The 27,692-nt window shown below is 45.4% G+C and overlaps 1 protein-coding gene across 2 annotated transcripts in view; it reads right to left on the bottom strand.

Annotated features, from left to right (window-relative positions):
* The window catches only part of ST3GAL2 (ST3 beta-galactoside alpha-2,3-sialyltransferase 2), a 107,903-nt gene that overhangs the window by 62,812 nt on the left and 17,399 nt on the right, over positions 1-27,692 (bottom strand). Inside the window, exons 1-2 of one of the 2 annotated variants that reach the window (XM_061565721.1) lie at positions 19,786-19,979; positions 6,374-6,635 (exon numbers count right to left, since the gene is read on the bottom strand). In XM_061565721.1, coding sequence (XP_061421705.1) covers positions 6,374-6,516 — 143 coding nt within the window. In that variant the 5' untranslated portion in view covers positions 6,517-6,635; positions 19,786-19,979. Of the gene's footprint in view, positions 1-6,373; positions 6,636-19,785; positions 19,980-27,692 lie in introns of those variants that run through there. The other variant, XM_061565720.1, reaches the window with a different exon arrangement.

Below are 27,692 nucleotides of genomic sequence, written 5' to 3'. Positions count from 1 at the left end.
ACAAAGGTCCCTCCCCACCCCCACCCCCCACCTTGGAGTCTTCCCAAGCACTCCCAGGCCATGGTCTCTGCTATTGCAATGTGATGAGCGATTGGCAATGAAGGCAGAGGCGAGCGATGGAGCGTGTTGGTGGCCGCACTACGCCTGAAATGTCAAACTATAAATAAGCAAATAAATTGCTCCCTGCCTCCCCCACCCTGCCTGGATCGCACGAGTCCTGCGCGGTGCTGGTGGGCAGCTGTCAGGGTGATCGGCTAATGGTCTCAACCTGCAATAGGAGCGTGGCCGTGCCTTTCCATCCAGTGGCACACGTCTTGCGTACATTTTTTACTATTATGCCGACGGTGGAAATATCGTTTGAGTGCGAAGTAAATGTGGAAAGAATCAGCGGCGTTCGTGTGCGCAAGCCGAGTCAACCAGAAAGACAACCGAGACGGAAGGGTAAAGTGCCGGTCGTAGGCCTAGCGTGGGACGATCGGCTAATGGTAACGTAGGGAGATTGGGAGACTGAAGTTTAAATAAGCGGCTTGAAAAGTAAATGGCTGACAGTTGAGAGCGGGTGTCTGACAAGAGACCAGAAATCTCGTGGCAGGATAGGATCGGCAGTGTAGGAACCCACAAGAGTGTGGAGCAGGTGAGTCGGTGCACGTGTGCAGAATGGAGGAGGGCTGCTTGCCGACACTCCACTAGCCCAGAGACCAAGGGGCAGACCCAAGATTAAATTGTAAGGAGGCTGTCAGCTTAGATATCGCAGGTTGCGTATCTTTTGTGCCATCTCTGGTATATGGCGGACGCGGTTGACAGCGATGGCGAGGCTGGGTGGCATCCAACGGCTTTGGCCGAGATGACGCCTTGATCTTGACCTCGAGTTCGCATTTGAGGCAAATATTTAAACAAACAAGGCAGTGGGAGAGGAAACATTGGAAGTGAAGGCGAGGCCACTCAAAGCACTCATCTCTTGTCGCGCGGGCTCAGAGGGGAATTGATTTGTTATTCTCCTGCAGCGAGCTCACCTGTGCGTGCGCGCGCTTAGGAGCGGCCGCGACGCGCGCACGCACAAATTAACACGACTACAGGTGGACGCTCCGCGTGGGAGAAACCAAGAAGCGGGTGGCGAGAACGCAATTCCCTCCCCGTGAACGCCACTGGGGGATGTGCGGCGGAACGCCCGCACGGGAACGGCTTTCGTCGGTAAGAGTCGCCACCAATCCCCTTCGTGTCCATCAATCAGAGGGCAAGGGGGCTGCGACGCGGGGAGAGCTCTCGCGCCGCGTCGCCCTGCTCCGCACCCACAATAGCCCCCTTTCAGGCATCACTCGTGTCGCCCCCGCGCTCGCTCCTAATTGGCGATGCCATTTGGAATTTTCAAACAATTTCCGCTTTATACGTGCCGACACTTCGCGGGCTCGCACACAAAGGAGGAAGGTCCCCTGTTGCCGCCGTATAGAAATCCGCCGCTAGCGAGCACCTGTCGACGCTGGTGTGGCAAAACGAGTGGCTCGTTGGGTTGAGCTGACCTAGGTGAGTGCCGAGACATGCTTGGATATGCCATTTGCCGCAAATGTTTTCCATAGCTCGGAATCCAAGCCAGGTGCTGGGATCTTTGCACAGTGAATTAAGCACTCTAATAACCACAACTATTTGCAACGAGGAGTGATGGCACAGCGTTTAGATTTTTGCCCATAAATACCATCAGTGGCAAGTGATATCTGAACCTGTCGGGGGCTTCGCCCTAGGTCATTTCAGCCTTAAATAAGTATCTGCTGCCATGTGTAAACAAACTAAACACTGGAGTGACAAAAGTGACTGGGCATGGTGCTAACAACATCACCGCTTGTGAACTATGATACGTACTTGGTTACAGCACTTACCCAAACAATCTATAATGCGACATGTGGGAACCTGTCTGTATATATATGCAAAGAGACAAAGATCCCCCATATAGCCTTAACAGACTGTTGGGGCAAGTGCTGTTAGCGAGCACCTATGAAGGCCGGCACGGCACAAGAGGGGGTGGGTGGCAAACACCACGCCTCGCCACATTTGTCTCCCTAGTGGCGATGTTTACACACAGCACCAGGACCGGTTCAGATAATCATCACCGGTGCTGACCATGAGCAGGAATCGAACTCGGGTTGCCGAGTTCGTAGCGCAGCGCGCTAACTGCTATGCCACCACTCCCCACTGTATGTGCATGTACACACACGAGCACCAATGTCATATTGACACTTTGAGACAAAAGCTGTTGATGGGTTCCTGGTATGACTTCAATGGTACAAGAGAGGCCAGCACTATACTGTACACCCAACGTGAGGACAGGCCAGGAACAGAATCCAGGTGGCCTGATATGAACCCAGGCAATGCCATATGCTCGCCATCGCATAATGACTGCTCAAATCACAACACACGCACGCACTCCAGTATATACAATTATATGCGTATCCATTAGATAAAATCTAATTCAAGCACTCACCTTGCATCCCCATATCGCATCACACAGTGCAGGCTTCCTTGTATTTGTTTCAGACGAATGTTTAGTGGCCTTAAGCATAACCAAACACCGTTAAGTTCACAATCATCATCAGGCATGATCGATCCACTGCTGGGTGAAGGCTTTCCCAGGCTGCCGCGATCTGTCACAGTGCTGCGATGTAACAATCCATCCAGTATCTCCACGCAAGCGGATGTTCGCTCTATCCCCTCAGACGTTCTCAAAGACGAGTTCCATTCCTTGGCTGTCACTTCCATCATTAGCCTCGATGATCGACCATCGTCCATTCTAGCGACGTGTCCCGCCCCAAAGCCTACACTTTTCCCAACAGTTTGAATTACGTATTTAACCTGCCCCTGTTCTCGAATAGACTTGCCTTTTTCTTCCTCAATGTAATTTGCGTATCATTATGTCTCTCAGTGTAATTCACAGAATGCATCTCTCCAGGTCTATCTGCGCACTTTACGCTTTTTTTCCCACAGAAACCTAAAAAAATCTCTTTAAAAATTGTAAGAGGCTTAAGGAGAAATTGTGCCAAAGAGTCATGAACCCTGAAACCCGTAGGGCAATAAATCCAAGAGCATGGGGCCGCAACACAAGCTCCCTACCTCAGCATGCCGTTGCCTCCGAGTCGCCTGATTTATTGCGTCTGGGCATTAGAGATCTAGGCGGAGGATGCACGTGGGGCTGACCGTGACTCCGAGTGTCACCGCGATTGAGGTCCGATGGACTGGAATTATTCGCTCGCGCGAATGCCTCTTAACGGCACGCCCGGGCGCACAAGATCTCAAATAAGAGTTATTTTTGGGGAGGCCGGTTTTGCACAACAGTCAAATAAACATGGCCAAGCGACAAAGCGGCCCTGGCGCCGGGAAAGGGGGAAAAACCCAAAGCAAAGCCGCACCTGTCGCCATTTTAACGGGATCTCTCGCAAAGCAGAGAACCAAGAGGGCAGCGGATTAAAGCGACACCGCTAAGCGCGATGTCGCAGGATGCAGACGTGCCCCGCAGGGTCATTTGGGGCGGGAGGCTTACGTCTCAAGAAGAGCGTGCGAGCGAGCGAGCGAGCGTGCGTGCGAGCGTGCGGGTCGCGTCCCCTTAACGTTGGCACAGACGGTGACGCGAAAGGGCCCTTGTGGACGTCCGAGTGCCGGAGCCCGTGGTGCGAGGCGCCACCACTTCTCCCTGGCGAACCGGCGGCTCCCTCCACCTCTTAGCCGTTGCACCACGCTCCGCCAGCGTCCCGTTGTCAGGCGGCATAGCACTCCACATCTCGGCCACCACAAACTAAACGCATTATTTATTTCACTAGGTAAGGCCCAGTGAGCTCTAGATCTCTTTTACAGAAGCGACCTTCAACGTGCTGCATGCTTAGAGCTCCTTACTTGCAATGGTTGGCCAGGCGTGTGATATCTATCCTATCCAATTGGCCGAGACAATTATCAACACTTTTTCGTACGGCTCTTTGTTAATCCACCAACGTATTAAGGCCTACCGACGCCACGTACATTATACGTGCTGTTTGGTCATAATCTAGATTTGAAGTTTTCGTGACTGCAAGAATTCATACTCTTTGGTTCTTTCGGTAAAGTCACGTGGGTACAAAATAAATGAAATCACGACGTTTCGGGCGCAACACATACTTCGCCACCATGGTCAGTGTGGGTTTGGTGAAGGGGTGTCCCAGAACCAGTTCAGATATCATTCTCCACTGATGTTAGCCATGGCTGGGAATGGAACTCAGGTGGCAGGCTTCATAGGTCAGGGTGCTAACCACTGCACGAACACTCCACTCCACTTGTAAATGTTGTGGTTTCACGCGTCAACACACCGGTGGGCTAAAGCAGTGAACTATTTGTCTTTTGTCAACGCGACACTTTTTTACTGATTGGCCGTGTCGGGTGGTGGAGGGTTACGACACATTTATAAATAACGCGATCTAAACCCAAAAACGTTGATTATGAATAATATTGGTCGCGAAAGCCTACGTGTTAAACTCCACTCCCATTGCTATTATGCAAGCCCAAACGATTCTTGTAGATCAATATCTCACAGACCGATTGATTGGCATCCCCTAAATGACAATGCTAAATGTATCTCTTGGATAGAATATAAATGAGCGAAACAGGCAAAAAGAAGGATCAATAAATCAGTTGGGTGGTATAGCCAGCATGTTATCTGAATCACACTTTTGTAAAATAAAAAGTGACAAAGTAACAGCATGCCAGGGGGGGCTGCCAACGCATAAACCGCAAATAAAGTGTACCTAACGTATTTTGGTTTAACACGTAGTAGGCTTTTGCGACCAATATTATTCATAATAAAAGTTTTTGGGTTAGATCGCGATATTTATAAATGTGTCGTAACCCTCCACCACCCGACACGGCCAAACAGTAAAAAAATGTGTCACGTTTAGAAAAAACAAATAGTTCACTACTTTAGCCCACCGGTCTGTTGAAGAGTGAATCAACATCATTTACAATTTGTTGAGTACGACGTTTCGCTGGTAATTACATCCGGCATCATTGTGTGTGTTTAATCGTGTTCATGAAATGGAAAAACAAACTTAATAGAGCTACCACAGAAACCACATGCCCCAGTTTGCCCATTCCTTCTTCTCCGGCCAGTTTCAAAAGCTGACCCCGAGTTTAATCGCGCGTTACGCTCCCGTGGCAGCATAAGACGACACGTCAATAAAAGTGAATATTTACAAAAAAAACCTTCAAGGAGTATTGAAGCAACGAGCACGCAGGGCTTGCTCACAGCTCTTCAGCCGCACAGCGCCGTGTCTAGTGGCGTCCACCTCGTACGTCGCCTCACGTGTGATCGGGGCATTGAAGCCACGAAGTTCACCCTTTCCCCTTTCTGAGACGTCTGCAAGTTCAAGCGGGGGTCCTGTTCACCTCTGAATCTCGCAACGCGCAAGCGGCTGGGCGTTAATTGTATTTATAGAGGCGTAATGCCTCTATAAATACAATTAACGCGCAGAACCGTAGCAACACGACCGCGCTCTACTGATAGCTGGTCACAAACTGTGCCGCACACGCCCTCCCGCATGTCCTTGATGGGAGCCTCGGTAACGATAAAGTTCTATTTTTTCTTCCGGTGAAGAAAAACTGATGACGTACCTGGAAGTCATCGGAACAGGGAAAGGGTTAAGCACATTATGGACACTTCGTGCGCAGGGCTAACCAGCCGCCATCGCCAGCAGAGGAGGATCCCACACCCCGAGCTGCGTTGGGGCGTGAGTTTTACGTGCGTTGGCGATCCCCTGCCGGTCGATATCGTAGTTGAACAACAACATCTGTGACGCCTGCCAACCTGTTGTCGCGCGCCTTATTAATGACAGTTAATAACCGCGGTGTCGGTCACGTGGGGGCGAAGTCTTGTCAAGTCACATCATGACACTCGTGCGGTGAGGGCCTGCCCCATTAAAACAAGCGGGCACCGCGCCAGATGCATACAGCGGCAGGCATGCTCCAGATGTTGAAACCCAGGCAGCGGGACGTCAAAGAATGCGCCGCGATTTATGAAATTGCCATTTGTCAATCCGTTCACGCGTAAACACGTTGTATCGTCACGGCAAAATGTAGCATGCAGAGATAGTCGAACGAATTGCTGCGAAACTACGATTCGCATCGCAGCCGCTTTAACGTTGTCTGTTTTTAAATAGTAACCCCATTGTGAATGTAACCTCTGCCACAAAATATGTGTGTCCGCAATCCGCATTAAGAAAAGCCTGTCGCAGTTCACTACGCCACGTGCCGACAAATCAATGCACACGACCGCCTCCATTATTCCACGATCATCGCCGGCCCCCCAAATTCATTCGTGGGGCACAGGGCAGTGGCCGACTGTTTAACCGCGACTTTAAAACCGTACCTGTGCGTGACGAGGGCGGTGGGCAGCCTGGTGCTGAGCGGCGGCTCAGTGCGCGTGTGCTTTATGTAGACGGTGGTGAGCGTGAGCACCAGCGATAGGCTCGTGAGCAGCATCACGCGCGGGCTGCACTTCCACGCGGCCATCGTCTTTTGCACCAGCCGCACGGCCTGCTGCTCGTGCACGCGGTCACCCGGGTTGCGGGCGCGGAGGGGGGGGTGCTTGTCAGCTGCTGCGAGCGACCGCCAAGCTGGCTGCACACACACTGCATACACAAAGAGAGATAGAGGGGGACAAAGACCCCGCGCGCACGGTCATACGGACTATTGCATGGCTTTAAATAGAAGCTGAGTCACATGTATATATATATTGAACTTATTTCGCACCGTACATTGGCAACTGCGCTCATCCGAGGCGCAGGGGAAGGATAACAAACTAAACACAAAAAGCAGTTCTAAAGAAATTCGTTTTCAATCTAGATTTGAAGTGCATAGCTCCAGCGACTTCCTCATATCGGAAGGAAGAGCGTTCCAGACGGCCGCAGAAGCGCATCTGAAAGCGCGCGATGCAGTGACCATCTATGTTCAATAGCTAGTTAAAAGCCTCTGCCTGTGAGGATAAGTTCACGTGGCATGGTGTTGAATATAAGCTGGGTCACCTGGACCATCGTTCTGTTCTGACCATGTATAATTGCAGATATACGCAGAGACAGATTCCCTGTTAAACCGACACTAGCTGCTGGTGCAAGTGCTGTTAGCGAGTGGATATGAAGGCTGGCACGGTGCACGAGGGGATGGTGTGGTCAATATTGCACCCCGCCGTCTTTGTCTCCCCGGAGCTGATGTCTAGACACTGTACCAGGTAATTCATTTAAGGATGAATCGACCTAGGAAAGGTCCAGGACCAGTTTGGATATTTGTTGCTGATGTTGGCCGTGAGCAGGAATCAAACTCAGGTCGCCAGCGGTTTGTAGCAGTGCCATAACCAGGACACAACAACAACAACCGCCATTCGCCACTAAGTGGCGGTGACGTCACCACGACGCTTGTGCCAGGCCATGTGCACTCCCACTCCCCCACAGGCAGCTCCGTGCACACACATACACGCACTTTAAGTTGTGGATTACTGAACATTGCCAACATTTTTCATGTGCGTACAAAGTGTACGCTAGGCTTCTGGCGGTGAATGTATTCATTTTTAGAGTGCCGTAATAACATTTTGATAAATACTCTATCTCTGTGAAAGGGACGTTTTTAATGCATTAGCTTTTTTTTTGCTTGTGTAAGTGCATCCTATACCAATAATTATAAGAGTATGGAAAAATGTATAGCAAGGATAAAAAGATGCCACTTAAAACCTGGATGTATATTCACATGTCCTTTTTTTAATGAATAATTACACTTAAGACTAGGTTTAATTGAAAAGCAGGTTTTTTTTATTCAAATTAGTAAGTAATTTCTCCGACATATAATTGGAATCCTTACACTGAAATAACCCCACCTTGAACAGAACTTTGCAACAAGGGCCCCTACGATGGCTTGCGGTGTTGTGACTCGGTACAGAAGTCGTCGTTAATATTGTTATGATTGTCAAAGAGAAATATTACCCATTCAGCACTGTAGGCTGCACAAGCCATGCCAGCCAGCACGTATTATGGTTAACCTGGGCCCACAATTGGTCGTGCAAATGTTTACCAAACCACAAAAGGTGCACAGTTTCAGATACTAACAATCCTGACTATTTTTATTCTAGCAGGTAAGGCCACCTGAGCTATATTAGCTATTTTTCAGAAGCTACCTGGCCACAAATGATAGCTCAACGAAGTGGCTTATCACGTGGGAATTTATAGCAGCCAAACACTCTAAACGCACGGTTATAAATGTTAAGTGAAAAACCGGAGGACCCGAAGAAAAATCCACGCGACCACGGGGAAAACATGCAAACGCCAAATACACAGACATCAGGCTCAGGATCGAACCCACGACCTCCTGTGTACCAGGCGAAGTAGTTAACATCTCGCCACCATGGCGCCCCAGATGAGTTGACCTAGATGCCAAGCGAGAGCCAGACCACGATCTCCACTGGAGTCACACAGGGCAAGGATCGAGCGCAGCACAATAAGGGCAGTAAATGGGTACATGACCGCCAGGTCAGTGTAGATAAATTCCCACCTTATATTTGCATTGCTTTAGCCATTTCGGTGACCGAGGTCACTCCTGAGAAGGAGACTCATCGTGTTCGTTTGAGTTCTCACTGGTGAAACGAAATAAACCTGAACTCTTCCAAAGATCTTCTTGGTTCTTTCGGTAAAGTCCCTCGAATGAAAATAAAATGCAATACTGTATTGCATTGTAAGATCTGCGGTTTTTTTTATTTTACACGTGGTATATTATATTTGACATTGTAACAAAATTATAAACAATCAGATGGCATTGAAAAGGACAAACAAGACCCTAATTAATGTTAGCATTACAAAATGCAACTTTTGAATGGACTGCAATTGTTAACACATGAACTGCAAAGTGACCTTTGGTCAACCATATCGCGATCTTATTTACTGCAGCTTTAAACATTAGAAACATGCTTTGCCTGTCAAATATTGTAGCGATGGACCACCAGGGCAACGGTAAAAGAAATACATTTCATTGTCTTCGACTTGAATCTATGCCAGTTGATTCATCTCCTCTGGGTTACATAACCTAATAAGCCATCAGCTGAATTCACGAATAAAATTATGTAATCTGTCACGTCACGTAAGCTTCGCTAAGAAGTGGCTTTGACACACTTCTTCGCTACTTGAAAGATAGACAAAATTAACTTGCGGAGTGGATACCTGAAAGAATGCAAAGAATTCGAAGGTCACTGCTGGAAAGGGTACAACTAAAAAACAGGAAAAAAATGGGACAAAATTAGGGATTGGTATCCTTCACCCAGCAGTGAGAACTTACAGGCCGACAATAGCAACTGCCACATGCCATAGAAGGGAGTGGTGGATAGAACAGGTGGGATCTGCTAGGTCTGGTAAGAAGTAAAGTCATGAGTAAGAAAGGGGATCTTACAATACCACACCATTATCTGGATTTCACTGCATCTGGTGCATGCCCTCATGGAAGATATGCCATAAGTTATCGAATTTAATTCTAGATTTGAAGCTTTCGTGACTGCAAGGATTCATACTCCTAGGTTTTTTTCGGTAAAGTCACGTAGGTAAAAATAAATAATAAAAATTGAAATAATCGAAATAATAGAAATAAAATTATAAAATACGACGTTTTGGAGGCAACACAAGTCTCCGTCATCAGGTGGGACCGTCACAGCTAAATTTACTGTACTGATACCGTATTGATTTCTATTATTTTTATTATTAATTTTTACCTACGTGACTTTACCGAAAAAACCTAAGAGTATCGAATTCAACATTGCACCATCAAGCGCACGTATACACGCAGGAGCAGCAATAAGTCAAATCCAGCAAATGATCTGTAGTTCAGAAGGTGATGTAACACTATACAAATCTGACTTAAGGAGTCCGTTTCGTGTAAATTCAAAACTACAAAAATATGACTGAAGGAGTCCCATTCATGTATATATTAAATGCTGTATTATTCAACATTGGTGGGGAATCCGCCGCTGTGTGATCGTCAGCACACTGCATTTGCAGATCAAGATGTCACCAGTTCGATATCCCGGCATGGATGTTGACACATTGGGTACATTTATTAAATATCCTCGGCTCAGTCCACCGGGGCACTATAATTGGGTACACCACAGTGGGTCGTATGTGGTATTCTAAAGTGTGCGTACTCGTCCATATTGAAAGTTGTCTGGCAGTGCGGAAGAGTAGGCCATAGTGCACTCTAGAGGGGCTCTCTGGAGCTGGCTCCCTCTTCGTGCAGACCCTTCTACACAGCAATGGCATGAGTAAGAAATTGTAGGACTGCACCTTTACCTTATTATTTTACACTATTGGTGCTAATAGAGAAACAAGTAAATAAAACCTACTCCGAGTCACAGGCACCTCATCAGTGAATGTAGGGGGGCTGGGTTATGAGTGCAATGTGAGAGTAAAACATGTACTGGGAAAGTCGTAAGCATTGTCAATGAGAATACGAAAATATTAGTTGTGTGTGTGTGCTACATCAAGCGATCATTAGAAATGAGCTCATCGTGAAAAAAATCTATTTAAAAAGCCAATATAAATCAGGAAATAATATCTCCAACCATTTCAAAAGGCAAACGTGGTTAGGTCAGCTTTGGTATAAAAACAAATATATCACCAGCAGATCCAAAATAGATAAATGTGCTCATACAATTTGGACAAGCTGCCCCATTGGATGGGAGTGGTGAAGTTCCTGGGGCAAAAAAATGTACATGCAAGTCTAGAGCTCATAAAAAATAGAACGCTCATTGCGCCCGACTGAAATAAAACATTGGATATGAACGTGGAACGTAGCATTGTGCGTGGTACGGTGTTTGTGTAGTGACATAGAATGAGTCACTGGAACGAGTAGCGCTGGAGACTGGTAGAGAGTGGGATTATGGGTAACAGCCCGGTCTACCAGTGGGACACGTGGGCGAAGCCCGGAGCCTTCTGGGGGAATCCAGAAGAAGGCGTGGCCGAGGGCGGAGCCTGGCCACGCTGGAAAGGATAAAAGGCGAGCTCCGACTCACAGCCGGGGCTGCCGTGGTCTGGCATGAACTCGTCGTGCTGCCATCGTCATGATCTTAGCCTCTTCGAGCTGTGGGTCAGGAAGTATGATGGCTGTCCTGACCCGGTGTATAGTTATCCCTTATGGCTGTGAAAGCCAGAATAAATTAGCGAGAGTGCGTCCGACTAGTGTCTCTGAATTAGCACACTACATTTGTATGCACAATTCTGAAATACTGTCAAGTGTTAGGTATTTATTTCACTTGAATATTGTTTGTGACCCTGTTTTTAAAAAATGGAAGCACAGGCTTGCGCTTTATTCCTCGCACGACTGCTGACATAAACTCTATCTGTCTTTCCTCTACCAGAGGGATCTCCAGAACACCGCTCTCAGAGGGTATTTAGGTCTTCCACGCTGGCAAGACATCATTGAAGAGGTGGCACAGAGATGAGGGAATTTAAGAAACTTAGCCCATTTATTCAATTGCCGCACTAGGAGATCGAGTCTGCGACCTCTGGAATGCAAGTCCAGCGTGATATCAATTACACCACGGCAGCATCCTTACATGACCTTTCAAGCGCCTTTAAATTCTAGTTTTGAACATTTACCGTTTTCAAAATTTGTAAAAAACACATTTTTTTAAATTACATCTGTGTCTCTGACTGCCAGATTGAGTGAGACTTTTTGAGTAGGAGTAATGATATAATTGGATTGTTTTCTACAAGTACTTGTGAAAACAGATGTCCATTTATGAGTTTCTACTCTGATGAACATTAGCTATGAAATAGATATGAAGTCAGAATCAGCTATATAGTTTGGAGGTGTTTTACGCATGATCGAACTAACAGTACAGGGAAATGAAAAGACTTTAAATATGCATACACATCTGTGAACATCAATGAAAAATGTTCTTCTAAGATGTAATTTAAAAGTTCCTGCAAAAATGAATTGCTAAGTTCTTGTCGGTAATGTTGTGTTCAATGTTTTAAATGTCAAGACGACATGCCGTGGAATATTCCATGACTGCATACATTGTCGTAATGTCAAATGCCGCCATTAAAAAGCAAGGAAATGGAAAGTTGTGTTGGAAAGCTATTGGCGAAGTCCCTTACAGATCTGGTTGGTCGTCATTATGCCATTTCCTGAATTTAATCCTGCCGAGAGCTATAACACACTTCATAAGAACACGTGCTAAAATGTGTTAAATAGATCATCCTTCATGAGGTATTGATTCAAAATGATGAGTTCTGCCTCTGGCACCAATTTGAAATGGACCGTCTTTATTGGATATTAGTATGGGATTTAGTTGGGATAGCATATATTTGTTTCGACTGAACTAGTGCTGAAATGAAGAATCTATGAAAATTATTAATAAATTATAAATAAATGCCACATAGTTACCGATTAATTAGTAAGGCAACTTAAAAGAGGATGCCAGGAATCCGGCTTCCTGTATGCTGAAATCTCACCACAGTGGCGAGATGTTAACTACCTCGCCTGGTATCCAGGAGGTCGTGGGTTAGATCTCAACCCTGACACCTGCTGTATATATTCCATGGTTGCGTAGATTTTTCTCCGGGTCCTCCGGTTTTCCCTGCACATTTGGAATCAATGTTCGTTTCGAGTATTTGGATGCAATAAATAGTCACATGATGATAAGCCACTTCGTTGAGCTATCAATTGTCGCCTGGTCACTTGTGGAAAAGAGCTTTCTAGCTCAGTGGGTCTTACTTGGTAGAGTAAAACATAGTTTTGGTTTAGGTTTAGTTTTCACCTCCGTGGACATGTGCCTAAGTGGTGGTAATGATGCCATCATAGCCATTAAACCCTGTGCTTAACACACGTTTTGAGAGCCCCAAGTATAGAAAATATTAGCTTTTGTAACATGAAAATTGTAATTCTCGATTAACTAAATGAGCAATAAACTAATTGGTCAATTCCATACTCGATTATCTTTGCTCTAAAATTAACCCAGATAATTCAATGCCTGTTGAATGAGTTCCTTGGCCAGCCACTCACTGCATGCCGATTGCACAGGTTTAACAATACACAACAATAAAATAAGCATCACAGCTGACAAGACACCATGTGATAATGACCCTTGTAAATGAATGATGACGACACTGAACGTATCACGTGGTCACTCTGAACACAACACAATGTGTTGAAGCCAACGGAAATCTTGCAAACGTCTCTTTTGAGAAATCTCCGCAAGTGAAATGCGGTTTTCGGTAAATACAAGCGTATTTATTTAGGTTTTATGATGCTATTGGTAAATAGCGTTAGTACAGAGTAGGGAGATGCAGGAGCCAACGCAATCCGCTTAACCTGGCCCAAGCCCGACATCTCCATAAGTTTACCACCCTCCCTGGCTTGATTTGCAATCCAATGCCATCCTTAATTATAAACCATTTAACGTGATTTATTTTTCTTTAAACACCAATCCCTGACCTCACTCAGCTTATCACCAGAAGCAGCCTCTTCCATGCCACTTCCACCAATTAACGCCTTAATGAATCATCAGCGGTGCCCATAAACCCTCTCCGATGCATTTTTACGAAAAATGTCATCTGTGAAGGCAGCACGCTATCCATGCTGGTTGGGATCGCACAGCAATTTCTCGGACGCCCAGCCAGGAGAGAAAAATGGTAATGCCTCCTCCGTGAAGAGACGACACGAGCAGCAATTTACTTCCGCAGCCCGTTCTGCCCAGGGCCGGTTGCAGACTCCATTTACGGCGAAGCAGTGTGATATAGTGGCGCTCCATTATACCCCTCATCCAGGTTTCGCCAGCAGGGTAATTGAAGGGTGGTCGCATGAGAATGTGTTCAATTATTTTCTATCGGCTACGACTGCTGTGGGCCGTTTTAAAGACCTGGCATCTATCTCCAATGATGAGACAGCCCAACCTGCTCTATGTGAGCAATTAACAATAGCTCTCTGGATTGCATAAATTGGCCGGCTGCTGCTGAGGATTGGCGTTGGCCTGCCAAAGTTATTCATTTGCTTCGTCGCTTAGGCATGTAAGCTCTGGCCTAGGTTGAAACACTAGCAGCAGCTAGCAACTGTATATAAACTGAACTATTTTATTTTACCAGGTAAGGCCCACTGAACAATATTGCTCTTTTTTAGATGCGACCTGGCCACAAATGAGAGCTCAACAAAGTGGCTTATCGTGTGGAAATTTAGATCAGCTAAATACGCAAAACGCCTGTTCCTAAATGTGAAGGGAAAAAACGGAGGACCTGGAGAAAAAGCCACGCGAGAACATGCAAACTCCAAATATACAGGCGTCAGGGTCAGGATCGAACCTACGATCTCCCGCATACCGGGCGAGGGAGTTAACATCTCGCCATAACACCGCTCGAGGGAGACTGCATGAGCTGCTCCGTTTATTTCCCGACGAAGCTCCCAGCACACGGAGCAAAACTTGGCATATTTTTATGAACACCACGCGGTACAACCCGAAGACACGTCGCAGAAACTGTAGAGCACAACTGCGAAAACCTATGCGGCAATAAAAATAAATGTTTATGAATCAATGCCCGTGATTGTTTTTCAAGGGTTAAGGATTTATTTTTTGCCACTCAATCGTTCATTATATCTTTGCAACATATCGCGCAACCTTTAAGGGCGTACATTATAAAGTGTGAACTCGCCGGAGTTTGTCACATGTCTTAAAAATGTGCCAAATGGGTGTGCTTGACGGAAACCAATTCACACGCAAGCGCTGCTGACCGAACGTATCAGCCGTCACCAATTGGCAGCGACCGAGCGTCGCTAATGAACACATTTCCAATTGAACAGCGCTCGACACGTGGCGCTGTTAACCCCCGCCGCACGGAAATGACCTTTGCCTATTATTTGGCCGCCGCCCGCAGAAAGGGAACACATTGCTCACAGGTTACCAAGCACGGAAGAGTCACCTAACATTTATGGTGGCGATGTTGTTAACTCCCTTGCCTGGTATACAGGAGGTTGTGGGTTCGATCCCGACCCCTGACGCCTGTACATTTCAGAGTTTGCATGTTTTCCCTAGTGGTCGCGTGGACTTTTCTCCAGGTCCTCCGGTTTTCCCCTCCACATTTAGCAACATGCGTTGAGTATTTGGCTGCTATAAATTTCCACGTGATAAGCCATTTCGTTGAGATATCATTTGTGGCTAGGCGGTGTCTAAGAGCTACATAGCTCAGTTTGGCCTTACCTGGTAGAATAAGAATAGTTGAGTTTTCAGTTGTATTAACAACAATGGGAACACCTTGAACCGCGCTGAGGGAAGAGCAACACCTCCACACAGGTTCTCGAAATAAAAGAGTCAAACTTCGAGGCTGGACCAAGAAACAAGGCCAATGTTACTCCGAGATTAAATATGACACGTCCATAGTAACACAGCAGTAAAATAAAAACAGATCACGACAAGCAAACAGCATGCAGTGCCTCTGCACCACCAATGCCCCATCAAAGCCATTCACTTACCCACTCCCGACGATGATTGCGAAAGAGATGCAATTGCACACTGTACAAGGAACTCCCTGTTTTAAATAACCTGTTCATGAATCTTCTTGATTCTTTCGGTAAAGTCACGTATAAGGGAAATAATATAATAATAAAAATAAAACATAATAAAAGTTTTTTATTGTTTTATTTTTTATTACTAAAAAAGTATTTTATTATGTGTTATTTTTATTGTTTTATTATTTCCCTTAAAATAAAATATAATAAAATAAAAAATATGCTTTATTTTTATTATTTCCCTTCTACGTGACTTTACCGAAAGAACAAAGAAGATGAATCCCTGCAGTCACGAAAGCTTTAAATCGAAACTGTTCATGAATATTAACCCCATCAAACCATTCACTCACCTACTCGCTCAACCTTATCTTCTTATCTAAATATAGATGTACTAGCCTTTTGCACGTCCAAGGACGGGTGTATTCCGGTAAATCTGAAACTTGCAAGCGAAGAGCAGACCGCGACGTGATATACATTGCATCCATTCGTGTGCAATTCGTAAGGGCGCGGTGACACAAACCTATTTCATGTAAAGGTTATAAGCCCTTGTTCATCATGACGTCCTTTTTACTTTGATGTCTCAACAGCGTCACGGAGACCGCGTGACGTGAGGGTTCTGCCTTTGTAGTGAGGGTTGTGAGTTGACGCCGAGGAGGGGGGAGGAGGCGCCTCGGCCCCCCATGTGGAGTGACGTCAGCTGCTAATTATTATGAATGGGGGTGGGGGTGTCCATTTGGAGGACGTTACCTGTTCATGATTATTAATGAGGGGGGCTGGTCGACGTGGAGTGACGTCACAAGCATTAAGGACAGACATTCCTGGGTGATTATAGTAGGTATATAGAATAGAGCATTAATCCCAGGCGCTGTAGAACAATTATAACATTTACGTAACATTATCATGGTTAAAATAAAGAATGTGGTTATTGAAAGTGGTGGTGTACTTATGGTGACAGTTAGGAGGGCAGGTGGGAGCAGTTAAGGAGGTGTAGGGGTAGGCCTGGTCATAGCTGGGGGAAGGGCTGGGGCAGGGAGTAGCAGTAGCAGGGTGGACAAGGGAGAAGAGATGGGGCTTGTTTTAAGGGAGGAATGGAAGGAGGTCGGTGAAAATGATTGTTGTATGTGCAGTGGGAGCTTGTTCCAGTGAAGGGGAGTGAGAAGGGAAAAGGAACGGGAGCGAGACTAGGCGCAGGGCGACGGAGGCACAGAGAGGGACGATGGAGACTGGGAGGGTAGGGGACGGGATGGGACGTCGTAAAATATGAGAGAAGCGAGATAGGATGGGGGCAAGACCATGGAGGTTATTGACTAGGGTGAGAAATTGATGCAGACAGCGATGGTGGACAGGGAGCCAGTGGGGTTGGCAAAGTAGAACAGAAGCGTGGGAATTGTGGGGGGAGGTTAAAAAAAATGTACGCGTAAAAACAAAGTTTTTCACTATAAATCCTTTATATGCATGTTCAATGGGCCACAACCCAGCCCACATTGGTCTTTGAAACGGGCGGCTAGAGTCCTCTCGTCCTCTGGCTTGAGATGGCTGCCACCTATGGGTCAGATGATTGCCTGCCACCATTAAGCAATTGGTAATTAAATCGATTTTTTTTTACCTAAAAAGTGTAAAGTTTTGGAAAAAAAATTTCACGAAAAGAAAGTCACGCACAACGAGTCTGTGTGCAAAATGTCAGCTCGATTAGATCACGGCAAGTGGGTTAAAAAACGACCGAAAGATTTGCACGGTCGTAAGCGCGCAAGCAAGCGAGCAAGTGAACTTAACATAAAGGATTTAATGATCCAGGCTGAGGCATTTTGAATCTGTTGGGGAGGAATGAAGGCACAGGTAGGAAGGCTGAGAAGAAGCGAGTTGCAATAGTCAAGGTCACACTTGACTAAGTCAACCTCCAGACCACGGATAATTAAGCAAATGCTGCATCTTGTGAATGTCACGGGCCCTCATGTTGTCCACATTACCAGATGCAATGTTCCCGTCAACGTCACACTCCCGGTGTTTGCCATCAAGGGGGTCGGTGTCACTGCACTTGACAAGGTCGATAGTGATAATAGTTTTTTTACCCTTCTATCTGGCAACAAAACTGACACCTTTTTTTTACAAGGAATCATGTTTGCATAGACCACAATACCTGCAGCCATAATGCAAACAAAAAACATAACTCTGATAATATATGCACTGTCCTTGAAGTTGATTGGTCCACACCCGAGACAGCTTTCCTTAGAGCCTAGTCTCACATGGTGTTGGACCAGATGACGCCAAAAGGCGCACAACTCAAAGACAATGCACCATCAGAGTATGAGAGTTCGGGGTAAGCATTTACACCATTGGAACCTCATTTGCCAGTAAAAAATATGATAATTGTTTTTTTTACCCTTCTATCTGGCAACAAAACTGACACCTTTTTTTACAAGGAATCATGTTTGCATAGACCACAATACCTGCAGCCATAATGCAAACAAAAAACATAACTCTGATAATATATGCAGTGTCCTTGAAGTTGAAGGTCGATAGTGCAGACCTTGGACGAGCAGTTCAACGCTCTGACGCGCAACCACACCGACCTACCACGCACTGTGGTGAAGTCAAAGTACTTATCTCAGCGAGATAGGGCACCATAATTAAACATCTTTCTTTGTACAGTGTGCAATTGCATCTCTTTCGCAATCATCGTCATCATTATCGGCCATCAAGCACGAACTTGCACGAGACATCATGGAGCCGTATGGACCATTCAAAGCGGTCGCATTGCTCAGCTGCCACTACCACTGAATTAACATTATTATTTTTTTCCACTTCGGCTGTCCATCGCCAACGACGATGACTGCGGAGAACAGCGATCAGCAGCATTTCCCTGCGCGCCGGTGGGATGAGAGGCCGGCCCTTTAGGGCAGAGGTCACAAACGGGTTTTGATTCCTTACCCGTACCCGGCCGCACCAGGGTCGCAAATGGGTGCCCGTACCCGTATCCAGCCGGGTACGGGTACCCGTTCCCTACCCGTACCCGTACCCTACCCGAAATGAGTGACAAACGGTTACTCACCAGTGACTCACGGCCTACCCGTACCCGACCGCACCTGGGTCGCAAATGGGTACCCGTACCCGGCCGGGTACGGGTACCCGGATATCGGGTAGGGTACGGGTATCGGGTACCCGGTTGCGACCTCTGCTTTAGGGGAAGCGTCGGCCGCACTGTGGCCAAGAGTTGCTGCTCATCTGCCGAACGGGATTCCTGTCGTGACGCTGAAGATAGTTTTTTTTTCCTTTCGTCAACCCTCTTGACAGCCACTTCTCCACTGCTTACGATTGGCTAACATTTCCTACTACTACAACTACTACTACATAAAACCAATACCATAATATTAACATTCGCTCAAGAAAAAGAGGTCTTTCTTGGCTGTGACCTGCATGTAGCTTAATGGGTCTATGATGTACTGGTCAAAGAGAAAAAATGAGCGAATGATATCGGTATTTAAAAACAACAATTATTTAATTCCATTAGGATACGCACATTATCTTAACAATTAAACAAAATAAACAATGTGGAACCTCTCATTATGCCAACAAAAACAATTAAAAACTCATAAAACAAATCACACGTTAGCCAATCCAAGCACCGCCAGCCGCACTTCACTACATTTACACCACCTTTTGAAACAACAGACTTAAGCCAAGAAAGCCATCGGCTCCCCAACAGAGTCCAGCGCATGCCAATGTTTTTGCAGCCAGTATTATTACCGAGGCCAACAGGCACGACACGTGTGCACATGCTGCCTCATGCAATCCGACTGCAAAAAATCTCCACGAGTAAAACTTAGTTTGTGGCCATCATGGTTTCTCGATATCCTACCCAGTCAGATTTTTACAGTCATGCTGTTCGACTCGCCGATGTGTCTTTTTCGGGTTTGTACCACAAATCTTTTTGGCACCATGTCCACCGTTTTCTCTCAACTCGCCGGGCGTTTCTCGAGGAACTGATACGGGAACTTATTCTGGAACTGATCCGGGAACTGATTCAGGAACTTGATGCACACACGTATCATAGCCACAATGTTACCCCTACTGACCACTTTTCTTACTCACGGAGTTTTTTTTATTTTGACGGTTCAAATGCACGACGCCAGCAGAGGCTTGCGTGTAGTTACCCAACAGCCACACAGGAACCGAGTCATGAACCAAAGCTCCGAGCATGTGGAGCCAATACTGGACGTCGTACAAACTGAAGACACGTCGGGGAAGCTGTCTCACCTGTCGGTTCGTTCCGTGCAACTCTTCAGTCCGAAGCACGAAATAAAAGGAAAATTAAACACGCATCCGCCGTTTAACTCCTTTAAAGCGAGCGCACAGCACGGACGAGACAACCTTGCGAACTTTTAAGCCTTCGGCGGCATTGTTCAAGGAAGCAGCGAAGACCGAAGTTTGTCGGCCGAGATTGTTCGTCCGCTTCAACTCCTGGCCTCGGTTTTATAAACGGTCGAGCACGTGACTCTCAAGTTTTACAACCCACGTGGAAGAGCACCGCACCTGACCCCATCCTAAAACTCGCGCAATGAAGTCTGAATAAAAACCACAAGGCTCCACCCTTACCAAGAACTCTCGCGTCAAACTTCGATTAGCATGGTTGGCTATGTGCAGTGTGAAATAAGTTCAACATACATACAATGCGATAAATAAAATGGGCAAACCATATGACGCCGGCCAGTTCTTCAAGACAATATCACGTACGCGTATCGTTTACCAGATAGCTCTTTGTCAATCCGCTGCAGGATAAAGCCCTCACCATGTCGTGCGGGTCATTTGAGCGTACGGTATTCCATCGTTATTCCTGAACTTGCTGTCCGCGCTTATGGCTATCCACAAATCGCATCGGGAACGCTACACAATTGCATCGAGAGAAAGAGAAAAATAAAGTAATGATGTTAAGTGATGAGAGAGAATGTGGTGCGAGAAAGTGATGAGAAAAAGTGATGAGAGATAAAGTAATGCAATACACCTCTTAAGTTCATGTATAAACTATTATTTAATACTTGAATATATTTTTTATTTACTTCATGCTGATTATAACTATTTTTTGTGCTATAGTGATCATTTTCATGTATTTAATAGCTTATTTATTTAAGGCAATTCACAAAAAAAAGGTAGGCGTTTGTAGGCCAATATTATCATCCACAACATTTGCTGTTCACACGCATCTCCGGAACGTATCCCTGGTCACGAATGACGAGGGAATCGCTTGCTTTGCCACACTGGTCAGCGCAGGTTGGTGAAGGCGGGGTGCGTCGGCGCGTGCCACAGCAATGATTTTTGTTCTACAGCGTCTTCTTCTGTCGTTCAACGCACAGCCGCACAGCCCAGTGGATAAACTGTTTTTACGTGCTGCGGTCACCCATCCAAGTGATATCCAGGCTCAGGAATCAGAATCTCTATTCATACTGGAGGAGGAATCCGATGAGCTTTGTAAAGCTCTTTTTCGCAGATGTCCAGTAGAGGACGGGTCAGAACGTTAAACGAACAATACAAAACGACGATACAGCGAACAAGATAGGAAAGGTAAACGAATCACTGCTGAGACAACCACTGTACGCTCCGGTTTCCTCCCAGATTCATAATAAACACTCACTAATTGGCCGAAAACATCTGACTATATAGAGAACAGCAGAACAATTGTTGGCGCTATGCTCACCGCCTGCCAGCCTTCTAACTTGTCTGTGGTACCTTGGTGATTTTGAGAAGCAGTTTGCGTGAACGACGCCATACAAAATGAATCATTACATATTTATATGTATTTCATCACAAACAGGATGACAAACTGAACTTTGGAGAAAAAAATGACAAAGGACACCGCCACCATGGGAAACTCGTGTTTCTGATCAGCTGGAAGAGTTTTATTCTGGGTAAATAACATCGTCACGTCCTATTGATTCAGCTTCTCCGGGCACCCAGGATCCCGATGGGAAGGAAGAAAGAAATAAACGAACAAGGAGACTTCAAAAGGTTGCACACTTCGCCATGATTGCCACTGATATGGGTTAAGTAAGTTTTTTCGAAATCAACGTTACCACGTGGCCTAATAGCTGGTTCTTGAGCAGGTGTAACATTACTCACCCTGCCTCTTCGCAGAGTTGGACACCAAACATCACTGGGTTTTACGACCATCGGACACAAGCCCTAATTCACAAGACGGTAAATTATTGCCAAATTTTACTGCCTTAGACACGCACACACACGTGTCCCCGCTAACAAATATTTAACGTCAGATGTAAAAAAAAAATCTAGGATTATGAATGGAACAAAAAATAAGAAGCACGCAATGTGATATTAACAAAGTAACACAGTGTGATGGATCACTGCGCACATGCGGTATTGCCAGGAGTGCCCTAGCTGGACATATTTACATGGGAAACAGTTTTGTAAAATGAGTATATGTTTTCATTACATTAAATAAAAATTGTAAAATGTCACTTTAGAAAAATTGTCCAAAAAACAATTGCGGCCATGTCAATTCACGACTGGATGAAAGCCTCCAACACACGTTTGTCAGTCATCATGGTTGGTTGACCATACTTCACCACCCTGGTCAGTGCAAGATGGTGAAGAAGGGCACCTTCATTCAGGACCTCGCCACTGATTTCGATTTAAAGCTTTCGTGACTGCAGGGATTCATCTTCTTGGTTCTTTCGGTAAAGTCACGTAGAATGGAAATAATAAAATAATAAAAATAAAACATAATAAAATAATTCTCACGACTCTGTCTCCTCGACAGACCTGTTCTCCACCTGAGGACGGCTGCTTGCGTTGTGGCCGAAACGTCGTGAGAATTATTTTATTATGTTTTATTTTTATTATTTTATTATTTCCCTTCTACGTGACTTTACCGAAAGAACCAAGAAGACTCGCCACTGATGTTAGCCACCGTGACTGGGCATTTAACTTAAGTCACCAGGCGCATAGCGTTATGTGCCAATCACTCACCACCACTCCCAACATTGCAATCAATTGGATACCAGGATACCATTGGAACTATCTAGAAAAGGGGAAAAAAACCGACGTTGACATTTGTGCTTAGAGAACAGCTTATATAAGGGGAAAACATGAGTACGCATGTGTTTGTACAAATGCAGCCTCTGTGTGACTGCATGCTCTGGCCCCAACAATAGAAGCTGACTAATGTAGCTAGGCATGAGGTGCCTAATGATTTACCCTACTCCACAATTCCTTATTTTATGTTTGTCGTGTACGCAGATTCTGCAGTGCTCTTTGGTTCTTTCGGTAAAGTCACGTAGATAGAAAAAATAAGAGATCACGACGTTTCATTCGCAACAACAAGCGAAGCTGGAGACGGTCGCTTGTTGTTGTGATCTATTATTTTTTCTACCTACCTGACTTTACCGAAAGAACCAACGAGTATGGATTCCTGATAATTGGTTCTTTACCCTTCTATCTGGCAACAAAACTGACACCTTTTTACAAGGAGTCATGTTTGCATAGACCGCAATACCTGCAGTCATAAATACAAACAAAAGACATAACTCTGATAATGTGCACTGTCCTTGAAGTTGATTGGTCCACACCCGAGACATTGTCTTTGAGTTGTGCGCCTTTTGGCGTCTTCTGGTCCAACCCATGTGAGACTAGGCTCTAAGGAAAGCTGTCTCGGGTGTGGACCAATCAACTTCAAGGACAGTGCACATTATCAGAGTTATGTCTTTTGTTTGTATTTATGACTGCAGGTATTGCGGTCTATGCAAACATGACTCCTTGTAAAAAGGTGTCAGTTTTGTTGCCAGATAGAAGGGTAAAGAACCAATTATCATATTTTTACTGGCAAATGAGGTCCCCATAGAGTATGGATTCCTGTAGTCACGAAAGCTTTAAATCAAGATAGATTCTGCAATGGTTGAAGGATTTTCAAAAATCACCAACGACACATGTGACTTAAATAAAGATTCTTACATGGATGATTTGACGTGTGCATTGGGCACAAAAAAACGTGATTTAAAATTGATATGTTGTTACACGTCTAATTCATTTGCAATGGAGCATTAAACACTGCTCATTACCATCAGAACATATTTTCTGCTCGATTATACTTTCACTGGGGTGTGTGCAGTGGTGGTCGTGTATTTGGTTGCAATGCACTATGGACCTGCTGACCGAGTTCGATTCCTGGCCAAGGATAACATCTGAAAATGAGTACCAAAAAAACCCACCCCTCATAGGGCACAACACTGCACTGAGGAGCCGAGGGAAGTATGGCTAAACAGTCCTCGTGACCTATATGACGTGGGATGGTTTCATTAGCACGGTTGGCTACGGAAGGTGCAAAAGATGTTCACCGTACGTACAGTGACGCGACAAAAGGCTACTAATTAGGCTATAATTTATTAATATGGATTATTACGTAATGTTTTATGAAGGCAAAGGCACAGCCCTGAAAATTGCTTTGCTTGCACCACTGCTTGTGGAAGGGCCCCCCCCCCCGCTAAAGGAAGCACTGGAGAGCCCCTCCAGAGAGGGTATTTTGTCCGACTCGTCAACACGGGTGAGTCTCGCGAGAGGTAGGAGCACCCGTGGAGAACCCCACTGCGCACGGACCTGCCGAGTTCACCGACTGTCGCGTGCCCATTTGCACTGCTGAGGATTCAACCTCGCTGACCAACCGCGTCAACCGCCACGGCAGGAGATCGAACTGGCAATTTCAGCATGCTAGCCATTGCAGCATCCCGACCATTCTTCTTATTATTATTCAGTACTTTCACATTATCCATTTTGATCTTTATTACGTATCACTTTGGACGCATACGGATTAATCTGAAATGCCACGAAAAGAACACATGTGAAGTGAATCCTACTTTTAATATATCGACTCGAGCAGCACGCTTGCATGCATAGGCACAACGGTGTAGGGATAGAAAACCCATTTGCGCATTTGGGAGAGCAGGCACCAGCTGTTCCAATAAAACAAAATCCATTTTAGCATAACTGAGATATGCAGCAGAGCAGTGCGACTTCAATTGCCATACAGGAATCAAATGTATTTGGTTTTATTTTTTTTATATTCAAGGTCCAATGCCGCTCTAAAGATTACATCTCCGCATTCCAGCATTATAGAATCACTTAGATATGAAATTACGTATCTGAGAGCTGTGCAAAACATTTTTTTGACATTTGCAAAGCTCTATGACATCTAAAAATAATTAGCTTGTTTACTTAGTTTGGAAATATATTTTAAAAAAATATTTTTAACTACCAGGGCGAGAGCTGTGAAAAGCAAATCTAAATTTCCACTCTCTAAACCAAGCGTGAACTTTGAACCTTGGCATAATAATGCTCATGACAGACATGGGTTCTCTGTGTTTTCTAAGTTTCACTGTCAACGGGACTCTGTTGTGGTGTTCATGAACAACGCACTGGACTTTGCAATTCAGAGGTTGCCGGTTCAATCTCTTGGAGGGACAGTTGCAACAACGGTGCATGGGGGTGTTTTTGTTGTTTGTTATCCGCACCCCTACCACCCCTTTGACCACCCAATGGGTTGGCCACATGTAGGTGATTGGCAAGTCACACGTGGTGGGGTAAAGGGTGGGTCCCTCCCACCTCTTCCAAGACATCTGACCAGAGTGGAATAGTAAATGACGGATCTACCAGGTAAAGCCCATTGAGCTATGAGCTGTTTTTCAGAGGCAACCTGGCCACACGAAGCAGCACATTGAAGTGGCTTATCATGTCAGCATTTATAGTAACCAAATTATATAAACACATGTTTCGGAATATGGATGGTAAAGCTGGAGGATCAGGAGAATCCATGCGACCGCAGGGAGAACATACAAACTCTAAATTAATAGGCATAAGGCATAAGGGCTCAGACCTATTGCATACCAGGCGAGGAAGAAAACATTTCACCTCCGGGTGGTGCCCCAAGTAGGCCAAAGAAGTCTCTTAGAGTGGCTCTCTAGAGCTCCCTCTGTAGAGACCCTTCTGCAGAAGTGGCATGAACAAGCAAGTATCTGCGGGGGCCGACCATTGACATTTTACTGTCAGTGAAGATTTCCAGAGACCACAAAAACAGATCCCTTTCCTTTAAACAAAAAGTGTCTTGCTATCAAGATATAATTGAATGTAATGAACATAGAAAATTGAATCAACAAAACCAAATTAAACAAGCATGTTTTTCAGTTAGACTTTCATCACAATTTGGACTGCAGCATTAAGGGTAACACAGCAAGCAGAACAACCTTAACGCACTCCACGCTGCAAAATACCGTTACGTAGAGGAAAGTAATGACATTCAAGAAGCATAAATCACAGGCAGCAAATCTCTAAGGTCAAAACAACAGCTATGCATTTGGATCCTTCCCAGATTGCCAGCGTAGTGAAAGTGACCGAATGACTTAGTCTGCTCAATGTTTTCACTGCACACCATTATGAACATCTACCACAGTAGCCATTTAAACCCATAACCTGATCCCTGGATAAACATTCAGCGTGGTCAAGTGATCACAGACAACAGCAACATCATCGCACGCCTGTTACAACCCAAAGAGTGAAAGAGCAACTCTGGGATAAAGCGAGCACTTGTCAGCAAAGCAAGCCGGCTTGAAAGTAGCCAACAGCTCTATACCCACATTTGACTGGCAATGCAAACTGCCTTTAAGTAACCCAGGTTACCCTTACAAAATAGGAAACAATTGTTTCACGTGTCTCAATAGGTTTCACATTTTGCTGAAATAAATTAGGGTGGCCTGAACTGAATGCTGAGCGATAACATACCACGACCAAAGCGCACTGATTGTTAAAGAGTTCAAGCTAAAAAGCGGGCGTAAATTTTTTTTTTACCAATGCAAGTTGTTTTTTACGAGCGTCATAATGAAAAGAGCCACAGTGCAAAGAACTTCAAGGCCATATGCAGTGTATACTAACACTCCAAGGGCATGGCGCCCACGCAATATCAATGCATGGCTTAACATTTCTGTTGAGACGCTTAACGATTTTCAATTTGATGGAGACCACTCGGCACCACTCATGAGATTGCTCTCAGGTTTGAGCGGGTTCCTGTTTCACGCAAGAGAAGGGCATTCTTCTTATCCGGGTGGCATGTCAGGCTCTAAACGGAATAAGGGTTCTCTGTGTAACGGAGAACGCAGGCACAAGACACCCAAAACCGGCCGGTCACGCGACAGAAATTATGCCCTTTGGCGAGGATTACAGTGTCCCGAGACTCCCCACTCGTCTGTCTTCGCCAACCACATCTTTATATATCGAGTTTAGGAAAGAGCAGCGGAACAGCTAAAAGTTTTAATGAAGGTTGACTGGAGTGGTGGGGTGAGAGCTTCCTATTGAAGAGTTTTTGTGTCGTTATTTAGAGTGATTAGCACCTGCGTGTTTGGGCCACTTGACAGATCTTCGTAGGATCAATTGCAATGTTTTTTTTTTTCATGAACAAGGAAACGAGCGGACAAAAGGAGTGGAGATGCGATGCTTTTGTTTGTTTGCTACGCTTTGAACCCAGTGACCACAAGCTCTGCAGTGACCGGAACAAAGTATGGTCAGACAACCCTTAGGAGCGACACAGCACGGGGAGGCCTTCATAAAGCAATGGCTTGACAATGGGGCTGCGCATATGAAAAGAAGAGATTAGTGTTAATCTTCTTGGTTCTTTCGGTAAAGTCACGTAGAAGGAAAATAATAAAATAATAAAAATAAAACATAATTAAATAATTCTCACGACGTTTCGGCCACAACACAAGCAGCCGTCTTCAGGTGGAGAACAGGTCTGTCGAGAAGGTTGCTTACGTTGTGGCCGAAACGTCGTGGGAATTATTATGTTTTATTCTTATTATTTTATTATTTTCCTTCTACGTGACTTTACCGAAAGAACCAAGAAGATGAATCCCTGCAGTCACGAACGCTTTAAATCGAAGATTAGTGTTTGTTTTTAACTGCTAAACGAACCAGTAGCACAATAGTGAAGGTTTCGAGTTCAAACGCTTCACTCGGCTTGACTCAGCCCATCATTACTCTGGTGTCAAAAAACGGTGGTCGTCCTATGGATGGGCTCAAAACCCAGCATCAGAACGTGGAACTTCCCATCACTGTGTCAGGGTCGTAAAATACAGGGTATAAGCCCCACCTCAATGCTCATTTGAGCAATAAGT

The sequence above is a fragment of the Lethenteron reissneri genome, chromosome 35, assembly GCF_015708825.2.
Source record: "Lethenteron reissneri isolate LAM-NWPU_2019-01 chromosome 35, ASM1570882v1, whole genome shotgun sequence".
Classification (NCBI taxonomy): Eukaryota; Metazoa; Chordata; class Hyperoartia; order Petromyzontiformes; family Petromyzontidae; genus Lethenteron; species Lethenteron reissneri.
This window is presented reverse-complemented; position numbering and strand designations above follow the sequence as displayed.